The sequence below is a fragment of the Kryptolebias marmoratus genome, linkage group LG8, assembly GCF_001649575.2.
Source record: "Kryptolebias marmoratus isolate JLee-2015 linkage group LG8, ASM164957v2, whole genome shotgun sequence".
Taxonomy (NCBI): Eukaryota; Metazoa; Chordata; class Actinopteri; order Cyprinodontiformes; family Rivulidae; genus Kryptolebias; species Kryptolebias marmoratus.
In genome coordinates, this window is record NC_051437.1 from 7,059,021 (window position 1) to 7,071,186 (window position 12,166).

The 12,166-nt window shown below is 38.5% G+C and overlaps 1 protein-coding gene across 1 annotated transcript; it reads left to right on the forward strand.

Annotated features, from left to right (window-relative positions):
• The first annotated feature begins 473 nt into the window (after nt 1-473).
• Nucleotides 474-10,640, forward strand: tmem269 (transmembrane protein 269). The gene is made up of 7 exons (XM_017419104.3): nt 474-880; nt 1,491-1,527; nt 5,861-6,008; nt 6,733-6,830; nt 7,943-8,086; nt 10,067-10,267; nt 10,401-10,640. Exons 2-7 carry the CDS (start codon nt 1,503-1,505, stop codon nt 10,508-10,510), a joined length of 726 nt encoding a protein of 241 aa, XP_017274593.1. The 5' UTR covers nt 474-880; nt 1,491-1,502; the 3' UTR covers nt 10,511-10,640.
• Nucleotides 10,641-12,166: the final 1,526 nt, after the last annotated feature.

A 12,166-nucleotide genomic window follows, 5' to 3' on the forward strand; every position in this document is an offset into this window, starting at 1 on the left:
ATCTATGTTGTGCACTATTGTGAAAAAAATTAAAAAGGCTGGTTGAAAGTTCAATATATGGAGACCAGAGCTGAAAATCACTGCTGGAGACACATGACTATAAAACCATCAGGCATCAGAAAATGTAATGTCTCTTTGATCAGTAATTATATATATATATATATATATATATATATATATATATATATATATATATAAACCATGAACACTGGCACCAAACTGTTATCAAGTCGATAGCAATGTCCTTTTCTGCATTCGATGCATTCAAACTCTGTAGGATTATGTTTTCTAATAGAGGTAGTACAGTTCTATGGGTTCAACTGATTTCATCAGATACAAACTGACAGAAGACAAAATAAAAAGCTATCACATGTGTGGGGCAACATGTGCGCTCCCGGAGTGCTTCTAGTTATTAAAGTGACAGATTATGGTTTGGTCTTCAGTGGTAATAGGGTGGAGAAGGGGGTGGTGTGCAGGTGTGTTGCATTTGTGTGCAGTCAAATAGCTTTTTGCTTTGGAAATTTTTTGGCCTGTTAGGGTAGAACTTAAAATTATTTATTTTTTCTTTATTTTATTTGCTTTGCCTGTTCTTAATTGGCGCTGGTGACGTCACATCCGGTAGGAATATTCCAGCGGGTTTGTCCCCGGTATTAAACGGGACGCCTTTAAACGGCAGCCCAGTTAACTGGGGGCAGGTTGGTTGTGCGACATTTGGAGTTTGACACCATTAAACTCGCAGAAACAGAGAAGAGTTACACAGGAATTATTCTAAGTGGGAAATTAAAAAAAAGGAAATAGCACATTTAGATTGTCTGTGCTGAGCGCATTTCTCCATCACTTTGATTTGTGTGGACTAAGACATCCGTGGAGCTCCATTCAGGTAAGAAACACTTTGCAACAAGATCATGGCATCGAATTTTTTTTTTAAGTTTGTCAGAATTTGGATGATTTGTTGAGACGCAGTTACGCAACTTTCCTCTCATTTTGCATGTGCCGGGTTATTAAATAGAAATGATCATTTATCTCCATGTGTTCACTTATATTTACATGTTATTTCTCAGGTTTAGGCTCACTTTGTTTTTGTTGTTTTCCCCGCGTTGATGCATTTAAGAGGCTGTGCGCAGAGCTCTGGTGCTGAGGACAGAGAGGCGCGGTGCGGCGCGGCTCCCGCTGCGCAGCTGGAAGCGATATTTTACTAACTCTGCTTCCAGACAAAACACACGCTTCTGCCTCTCAGTGTGCAGCTTGTTGTCCATCTAATATTTTGGTTTATAATTTACAGCCATAAAAGCAGGCAGTCCAGGACTTCTCACTGTGACGCATCTTCACTAAACGTTGCCATTCACTGCTCAGATCTGATCTGTTTATTCTGAAGAGAGGGAAAAAAGCGCATTTTATTAATCTTGAATCAGTCTTAAGGCTTGAACCTTCGGAGCTTTAAGTCCTAAGAAGTCTTTTGTAAAACTAATGCCATTTTTGTTTTCTCCCAGCTGCTGTGAGCCATGATCCTCCTGACTCCCTCCTCTGGTATGTCCTCTTAAATCAGTCTCACCTCCTGATCAGGATTAATAATGTTCACCAGTTTATGGTTGAGGTGTGCTCTGATTACACTGGGAAACAGATATGTTGATGTATTTTGAGGAAGAAAAAAACAATCAGTCATTATAATGTACTCTAAAATGCATTTTATATGTATTGCACCACATTTGATTCAGAGTAAGTCTGTGATTATCAAAGCTTCAAACTTTTTGTGCACTGAAACTATTCATTTATGTGCTAGTTGTTTATGATTCTTTTACAATAATTAAAATAAGTTGCTTTAATGCACAAACGGAAGCTCCTCGGACTCACTGTATGTAAGTAATAATTCTAGATATGTTGTTATCACAGTTAAGTTTGAAAGTGCTGTTAGTTTACTTTGTTCATCTGAATCCACCTGTTGTGCACTCTGAGATGAGAGCTTTTCTTCTTTTTTTCCATGCACTCTCTTTAGCTGTTACCTGGTAACACAGCGGGGTATTGCGTAACCTTCCCATCATGCCTTGCACCCATAAGGCATGAATCCAGAAACAAAGACCTGCTTGAAACTGACATCGTCTCTGAATCTGGATCTTTATCTACATGTAGCCTACACATTTTAATTAGTAGCCAAAGAAATGCACTTAGCGGTTCAGAGTGACAGCCAACAGGCTGTTAGAGTCACTGAATCAGAGAAACACTGGAGTGGCCACTGACAGCGCCAAGTGAGGTTTTGGCAGCCATCTTGTGAGGAGCTAAGTGTATCACTCTGTTTACACGTGGAAGCCAAACATTGTTTACGTCTTGTGAGTGCTGTATGCCGTGTCAGCAGTCCAGAAACACACAGAGATGAGCCTCATTTTGTTTAAATAAAAATATATCACCATATTATTGAAAACATAAGACTGAAGTATTCTGTAATGGGCCTTCCAATAAGCCTTGTCAGGTGTTTTCAGGGGCAAAACACTGACCCAATGCCCTCCCTCTACTGTGATAAAATAAATAAATGTTTTAATCATTCTAACCGGACCAGAACACAGCTCCACTTTCAGTAATTAAGTACTTCAAAAGTGTGCTCAGTACAACCAGAGGGTCTGGAGTTAATTTCACTTTGACTAATAACTTAAAGAGAGGGTACAAACTTGGGGTGGGCAATATAGCAGAAATATAATTTCACTTTTTTCTTTCTTTCTTTTTTTACAGTAAAATAACAACTGTAATGTTGTTAAAACTTTTACATAGATTTTTTTTTAATTGGAGACTTTTGCACATTAATGAACTGCATCCAAACGAATAAAAATACTATATGACTATGAACTTTATTAAAACTTAAGCACAAATATTTTTTTATTTATGAACTCATATGGAATAATACAGATCTAGGAAACATAATGCAACATTATTTTTTTGAAATTGTACCAATAATGGCAACACATTGGACTCCTTTACTGAGTTTAGTTTTTCACTCAGATATTGACGGTCTGCTGCCTTCCTGCCAGTATCTAACACACCTGTGCTGCTACACGTAGCTCCTAGTAAAATGGCGGCACAAATTCTCATCTCATTAGCATAGATTGTGCTGGGGCTGGCCACTCTAGTTTTTCTCTTTATCAGTGGTTAGAGTTCTGTATTTCTCTGTAATGCTATTTAAAGTGACTGAATTAGTAATCTGGCAAATTAAGATAATTAAGGGTTTTAGGAGTAAATGCCATGTGTTTCCTGTAATATTTCCTATGCAGATTTGTTACTGAAATGCCAGGTGGTAACTTGTGTGTTAGAGTCCACAACATGAGAAAGCTGTCAAGTGAAAGTTTAAGTTGTTATTGGCTGTGTGCTTTGTCTCATTCGCTGTTTTCTTTCAGATGAAGAGTCTCTTGCTTTCGCCTGGCTTTGGAATCACAGGAAGTTCAGGGAGAAAATCTCATGAAGGGTTGCTACTGCAACATTAAAAAATTTTTTTTTTAAAGTTTGCAGGTCAATATCTGTGCTTATACTGTCTTGGACAGCACTATGACTTGAGAGAAAACAATGAGCTTTAAAAGGAGGATGTTGACAGAGAACAAAGCTTTTTTTGTTTTGGTTTAAAAAAAAATTCTCAGGGCCAGTTTTTGGCTATAGTGAGGCACCATCAGTAAGTTAATGAATGGAGCTTTTTCAACTTTCATAGAGCAAATTATGTCCTAAATACAACAGAACAAATCAAGTTCTAAGATTAATTTTACAAACTGCTTATTAACCAAAAAAAAAATACAGCACTGTCTTTTTTATGTGTCTTTCTCAGTAAAATGTGTTTATTTTATACCAACAATGTCTATTTGGGGGCATAAATAATATGTACTGCATTGAAAAAAAATCCAGTTTGACATGTTTAAACAAATAATGACTTAAATTATCCATTTCATAAAGCATAAAGTTTACTTTCAGGTCTTAGCTGAAACTGACCAGATAATAAATGAACAGAAACAGCGATGAAGGGAGAAGGGGGTTATTGTTGTACTGTATGTCTATAAAGGCTTATTTGTTAGAGGCCGTTTGAAAGGAAACTCAAAACAAATTACAGGAGTCCAAGGTCACTTGTCTCAGGAAAATATCTGAGGAACTGTAGACCTTTTCTTGTCCAAACCTTGAAAATGCTGGATGCCAAAAACAAAGTACATGAACGTCACAGTTACTACATATATATATATGGCTCATCTGAATTTCACTACAACACAGCAACCTTTGAACATAGGGATTGGTTGAAATTTGAACAGTTTGGAAGATTAAGTTCTTCCTAAATCTAGCCGGACAGAATTCCACTTAAGGAGCACAATGTCTTCAGATAAGCACGGTGGTGTCAGTATGATGCTGCAGGTATCCTTTGCTGTCTGAGATCCACTTTCCCAAACTGAAACAATAGGGTGACAGTGTTTTTACCCATGTCTGCGTGCGCCTGAACTGTGTAGCAAAATGTCTCATGAACAACCGAACAGATCTGAACATAAACTTTCACTGGGTTGACATCTACAGCTGATTAACGTCTGGATTCAACCCAATTCAAGATGGCCGCGACAGCTAACTGACTTTAGATAACACAAAGATGGCCCCACGTTTACAGCTATTGTGCTGAAACCTGGCATGGTAGTAGCTGAGAGTCCTTCCTAACACATACCCTGTAATCTACACATCGTGTGACATGTTTGCTTCAAACCTAGAAAATAACTGTTTGAGTCAACTTTGTCTGTTAGCAAAATATGTCATGAACCATTGGATGGTTTTCAATAAAACTCTAGAGTTGAGATATTGCACAAGTCCATGAGATCACACAGAATGTTATTTTGAAGGTTTGAACGAAACGGCTACAACTCCATCATTTCTCAACATGTCTGAACCTCTGGCATGAAAGGCGGCGGGCGACGTGCATTCCTTCAGGGAATGCTTTTACTTTTTATCAATATTGCCTGAATAAATCACTCAGAACTCATTAAAGATTTAGATTGAGAGACACAAAAACAAAAGAAATCAGGAGGTGGAGAATCCTTTTTTTTCACATACACTACACATTAACCCCTCGAAGGTTAGCTGCAAAAGCAACAAACCCCTTTGGAGGTTGTGGCTTCACTCTGCGTTACTGATTGATCAGAACAGTCACGTCCTTGTGTTAGGTCAGCTCTAACAGGCTAATCGATCCACTGTCTGATATGGGTCAGTGCTGTAGGTCCGACTCACTGCGACTGTAGCCAGAGGTTTATGTAGTTAAACCCCTTAATGTTTTAGCCTGCCCTCCCCCCCACACCAGCAAATGACCCCTCAATAAAAACCACTTGACATGTCCTGTTCAGATGCACTTATGATGCTGTTGTTGAAGTTTACTGCATGTGATTGTTTTCTTGTGCATAAAAGTTAAATGTTTCATTTTTGCATTGATATGACAGATAATTAGTAGATGATGAATCACTTGGTTACTGTTGCATGTTGAAGACTTTGCATTGACTGAATGAATATCTAGTAACACATGTTTCTGATCTGAAAATGAAAATGTATCGTAAGGTTGACCTCCGTCCAAAAAACGTACATCTTGGTAAGTGATACTTCTTTTACATCAGGCGGGGCATCAGTTTTGGAGTAGTACTTTGTAACTGGTGTGTAATATACTTATTCAGTAAAAGCTGATGTACTAAAACATTTAGTTTACCCCCCTCACTCCCACCCCTCTTAAGTTTGACTCTGAATGAGTTATATAGAGTAAAATATTCACATTAAGAAACATATCAAAAGGTCAGCTGGCATGGTCATCCGATCACCTTAGAGGTTATCGCCTGAACATGGACGACCACTGACTGCTGCTGTTGTTTGTTCTCAGATTTCTTCCAGTACACCAACAAGCTCCTTCTGAATGACCACGCCACGGGACCCCAGATCAAAGAGTTTGCACGTAAAAATGCAGCAAACGCCCTGTCGATGGCCAACATGGTCATGGGCATGGCCTCCATTCTCAGCAGTCTCAACGGGTGAGCGCTGTTCATGGAGTTCACTATCAGCAGGAGAAAAGAGCAGAATCTGTGCTTAAGATTTGTATCGGCGGCCAAACCACATTTTAAGCGCGGACGCTGAGGGGCAAAATCACAACAGGGTTAAAGACAGAACAAGTTTTTCACACAGGACAACTTAATTCACACGAGAACAAACGGTCAGACAAGCCATTATTGGCTTGTCAATATAGTCCAAGTTGATGAGCTGTAAGTATTATATTTTTTTCTACAAGTTGTGGCCATTCATCAAACTATCTACAACAGATAAGATCACTGATCATAACTTTCACACAGAACACCCCTTCAAAGTGGTCAAAATATGCCTTTAAGGCAACAATTTAGAGAACTGGAATGACATGATTTCAAGATGTTATGTGAAAAATTATGCACAAAAAAATGTGTATCTAAACTCTAAAATATAAACCCCTTATTTGAATGGATCTAGTTTTTTATCGGGTATGTCTTCTGTTGTGTTTTGCTCTTTAAAGTCACCTCTGGACCTGGCCGATTAGTCCAGCTGGATTAAATGTTAAAAAAGGACAGAAAGTCTGACAGACGGGAGTTCAGTTATTTACCTTTATTTGCAAAACTGCCCAGCTTTAGTTTTTTCCCCCCATTACCAAACACTTGCACATATTTTACTATTTGGAAAAAGGTTGCTGTCATCAAATAGCTGAAGCTAACCCTCACTTGTTTTGTTCAGGCACCATCACGCTGCGTGTTGGCTGGTTCTGATTGGATACCTGCTGGATCTGGCAGACGGAGCGGTTGCCAGGCGACTCAATGCGTGCTCTGCGCTGGGTAAGTGGAGGGCTGTGGTCAATAGCTTTTACCACAGATTAACTCCAGCTGGGTTGGTGGCAGGGTTTGCTTCACAGGCTTTTGTCAGGACTTTCTAATTTGGATGCGCAAAGTCATTAACAAAGACAGCCAGTCAAAGGAAACTCTGGCTAGTCTTACAGAGCGTCCAGGGGATGAGTCATGTATATTTTATAGTGTGCAGTCTGAACTCCCATTTCTTTTAGCCACTTCTAAACTCTGAAATCCTTCACTTGTTCGAGGTTTAAGTGAAAATTGTATCATATCAAATGCCCCCCCTTAAATATCGTTCAATAAAATTACTCTACATTCTTTAAAAATGACTATTCTAAATTCAATTCAATTCAAATTCAAAAATATTTTATTAATCCCAAAGGGAAATCAAATAAAGTGTTGCGTATGAATTTTACTCTACGCTACTGGGTGCAAAGCAGGCTGAATAACTTTTGTACAAGTTTATGGGGTTGTATAAATTAAACAACACTCACTCCGAGCGAGCTCACATTATCTCAGAAGCCCAAATTAGCTCCGGGTGCATCACTGCGGGCTGCACAGGGGGCTTTGTGTCTCACGCGGCTTTTTCTGCATGACTACATGTGCAGGTGGACCTTGTTGTGCTCCCCTGGTGTATTTTTGTCAGCCAAACAATTGCTTTCTGATTGAGCAGCCTAAATCTGTGGGATCCCACTCCAATTGTCTGTTTCATCCCATCGCTTCGAGTTCCTCCACATGTCTGAAATTGCTGAAATTCTTGACCCCTGGGGTGTGGGGTTCCATAGCGGTCTGATTCACCTCATCGTCATCTGTTGATAACATGCTCTGCGCTCTGCAGGATAAAGAAACGAGGCAGCAGAGAATGTTGTTCATAGAAGGGAGGCATGTTGGGCTGACACTGAAAATGTTTTGCATTTATACATCTAACTACAGGCAGGAATGTGGGCCCTGACCCTGCCACAGAGCTGTAGGTGCACCTGCTTCTTCTAAAATATAAACTCATGAAAAAAATTCAACAAAGGCTTAAGCATTGAAATTACAATAAATTAGACACAGGTGTCAGTAGTTGGAATATTTCAAATTTTGATTTTTGGATTTAGGTGCAAAGTTGGATGATTTTGCTGACTTCACCACCTTTGGGATTGCCACTTCCCTGCTGCTGAGGACATCCGACATGATGGACAACATCCTGTGCGTGTGTTACGTGCTCTCCGTGTTCGTCCGCCTTTGTTTCTTCTCAAGTGGTGAGTTAGTTGAGTTTCTTTGCACCTATGATTATTATTTTGGTCATTTTGAAGCAGTCTGTGTAAAAGTTATGAACAGTTAATATACCTGTTGCGGATACATGCGTAGCTCTTTGAATAACCTCATTTTGGATAAATAGAGTTTATTTCTGATAGGACTGATAAGCTAATGGTGATTTTTAATACCCCTTCCTCTACAGTTCATAATATTATCGAAAAATTTAAAGAATCTGTAGAAATTTTTGTGTTCACAGAACAAGGCTGAAAGTCAGTATTGGATGTCCTAATGTTAGGGCCCTCAGGTGGCATGTCAGACAAACTGAAATTTGAAGTTCTTTTTAAAGGGAAGAGGGGCCATTCACCCTGTTATCAGTGCACACTTTGAAAGCCTGCCTCTCTGATGCTATAGGGGTGCATTGTTGCCCACATCATGGGCAGCTTACACGTCTAGAACGGTACCATCAATACAGAAAAGTGAAGAAAAGACTTCTCACCAAAGGAAAACATTTGGTGCATCATGAATACAAAAATCTAGTAAAAATGACCTAGGACAGTTGAACAGCTGCTAGAATCCTCCATCAGACAAGAACTGTCTGGTTTGGTGGAAGATTTGGACCCAGAATGCAGAACTCAAAAAGAAATGTATTAATTAGAAAACAAAGGCTGTCATGGCAGAAAAAACCCCCATAAACTTCAGGGAACCACAAGGAGCCACAAGGAAAAACCAACCAAAGCATTTCTGCAATAATGAACCAGTAAGTGAGTGAAGCTGAGGATCAGATTATAAGGACTGAGGCTGATGAGGAAGTGAACACAGGTGACTGATTACTAACTAGGAACAGGTGCAGATGGGTGAGGCAGGCTGACATGGAAAACTACTGACTAAGGGGGAGTGACTAATGGCACAGGGAGAAAAACCACACAAGAGCTAACAATATTAAATATGAGAACACAAGGAACTTACTTAACACATAGATCATAACCGAAACACAAATGAAAATAAGCCTAAGACTAAAGATTACTCAAACTCAGATCCTGACCAGAATGGGACAACATTCAACAACTGGTCTCCTCGGTTCCTAAACATTTACAGTTTGTAATTAGAAGAAGACAGGATGCAGTCCCAACCTTTGAGATGTGTTGTTGCCATCAAATTCAAAATTACCTTCTTTTTTGAAAGAAACAAAAAAAAGGGTAAAATTTCTCAGTTTACAAATTTGATATCTTTACTATTTTCTGTTACAAATAAAATATGGGTTTATGAGATTAGCAAATGATTACATTCTGTTTTGATTTACATTTTACACGACCTTTTCAGAAATGGTGTTATATATTTGTACGGTGGAAGTGGCGCCACTCAGACAGGCCATTATTAACCTGTTAGTACAGTCTGAGTGGACCCACTCTCAAAACGGCTTGCTGTCACCTTAAAACAACTCTAATCTTTAAAATTTATCATGGTTCATGCAAATGCTGTGATTTAAACATTTACCTACCCTTTAGTATTTCATTACATGATTACTTTGACAGAAATATTAAATTGTTCCCATGAGTACCCCCAAGCTAAACCAGAATAGTAACAGCTGGCTGCTGCTGCCCCCATTTGCAATTGCAAATAACCATAAAATTTGATGTGAATAATTACATACAATGCAAACTGAGTGTAAAGATCTGTGAAATGTTATTTGCATGAACTGTTATGAAGTTTTGAGATTGGAGCTGTTTCAGGATGGCAGTAATCCATCTTGGTTTTGGTTATTAGGACTACCTGTTAGCACATCTGTCATGTCAGATTTAAACTTTTTTTTTCCTAACTGAGGCCAATCAACAAATTATCTAGCCTACATTTAGTTAAGATATTGTTTGTTCATAACTTTTCCACAGAAATCCACTTCAAAGTGGCCTTAATATCCTTTTTGGTTTTTCAATGTCTTCTTGTTTTAAAGCAGGGATGATAATTATTATAAAATTATTTGACAGGTATTCCATTCATGTACCGAGGCCTCCCCTGCATCTACTCGTCCGCCATCCTGGCCAGCGCTTCGTTGCTGTCGGGTGGGAACCTGGCCATGCTTCGGGTCATCGCAGTGGCCATGATCCTCTTCATGATCAGTCAGAACTTTTATCCCCATGACAAAGTGCTGGAGTCAGAGACCTGGAAGAAAGTGGTGTACGCTGGAGGTAAAGCCAGAGTTCAAGTCTTGATTCTTAGACAACAGATCCAAAATATCCACTGCCTTATGTTAAAGAATCATTGTGATGCTTTTAAGTAAACTTGAGCCCAACTTTATTTGTGTATTTTTTTTTTTTTTAGGAGTTGTCATGGTGTTCTGCTCTTCCTTCCCCCCTGCGTGTGTGTACTACCTGCTGTGGTCTGTCTCCTACATTTTGTTCCCGGCGTCACTTTGGAGCAGTAAAATCTAAAAAAGGGGGGATGCTGGTATTGTCCATCAGGTTTACCTCAGGCCCCATCCGGGTGAACCAAGCCTTCCAGACTCCACTCTGCCAGGGAGCAACCAAGCTAAAAAAAAAAACAGCTTATGCATTCATTCCTGGTGAACATCTGCTCTATTTAACCTTTTTGTTTTGTTGTGACTGAGGAGACATTAGACTGAGCAGTGAGGAGGATTTTTTTTAATGTTACCTTTGTGGATTAACCTTTGTGCTGTCTTCTGTGTTTGTTGCATTAACACTGATAGCAGGAATTGTGCGGTAGTGATGGGAAGTTTGATTCTTTTTACCAATTCAAATTCAAATGAATCACCAAAAAGAATCGGATTTTTGAGTCATTTGATTCATCTGAGTCACAAAGGAAATATTTATTTTTCTCTCTGCACCTAAGAAAAGTATTTTTTTAACTTATGGCAAAACACAAAAATAATAATGATGTTGTGATGTCAAAAGTAGTGAGTCACATACTAGAGTTGTAGTTTATTTTCAGAGTAGAACTGACTAAATATTTCTGTATTTATTTATTTATTTTATTTAGCCTATTAGTTACTTTTGCAAGATGAACATAACATTTAGTGAATAAGTTCTTTCTTACTTTGAGACTATGTGAGCACCTCCTCTGGTGGGGGAACAGATTATTTGAGGGATCAACTACTTTTGTGCAATGTCCAGAGCAGATAAGTGAGGATCTCCCAGAGAACGTGAGTACCGGTATATGCACTGTTGCAGGCCTGGGAGGCTGCAAACAGTAACAAACGACTCATCTGCACAACTCACTCCTTCACTGTTCTGATTCACTTGTTTGAGTCAGGAGTTGTACTTCGTACTCGTGGTTCCTGATTCAAACGAGTGAATCAGGAGTTTCATTCAAAATGACTCCCGAGTTGTGAACGATTTGTTCAGGACTCGCACATCAACATTGTGTGATATGTTCTAAAAATTTACTTTTCATCGAGTTTACCTCCTCTATAACTGCTTTTCTTCAGTATTATTCAGTATTATTATATCCTTAGTCAGTGTTAAACAATTCAAAATTCAAAATACTATTAGTTTTACAGTTAAAACAAGTAAATCTGAGGGAAAGAGTATAGTTAAACAAAAACTGATGGAAGAATGGCAAAAAAGGTGGGATGGAGGAAGAACAGGGTGGTTTTATAAAATTCAGAAGACAGTAGGGGAAAAAAGAGGTGGAAAAAGAAATAGAAAGGAGGAAAGAGTGATAGCAAGGTTGAGATTTGGACATACAGGACTTAATTTTACACTTTATAAAATACAAAAGCATAATACTGGCAAATGTGATTGTGGAAAATACGAAACCGTAGAGCATGTTATATTAGAATGTCATAAATATAGAAAAGAAAGAAGATATATGAGGAGAGAGTTTGAAAAAATTAAGGAAAATATTCATTTAACAGATATTTTGAGGAAGAATTTGGGGAGTAAACATATTCAGATAATTATTAGGTTTTTAAAGAAAACGAAATTATTTCATAGAATTTGATTATAGTATGTGTGTTTGTGAATGTGTGTATGATATAGATGGGTAGAATACATAGTTGGGTATAAGTATGTATAATCGAGTGCGTGGGTGTATGTGTATAAGTATATTTATATGTAGAGGTATATAGG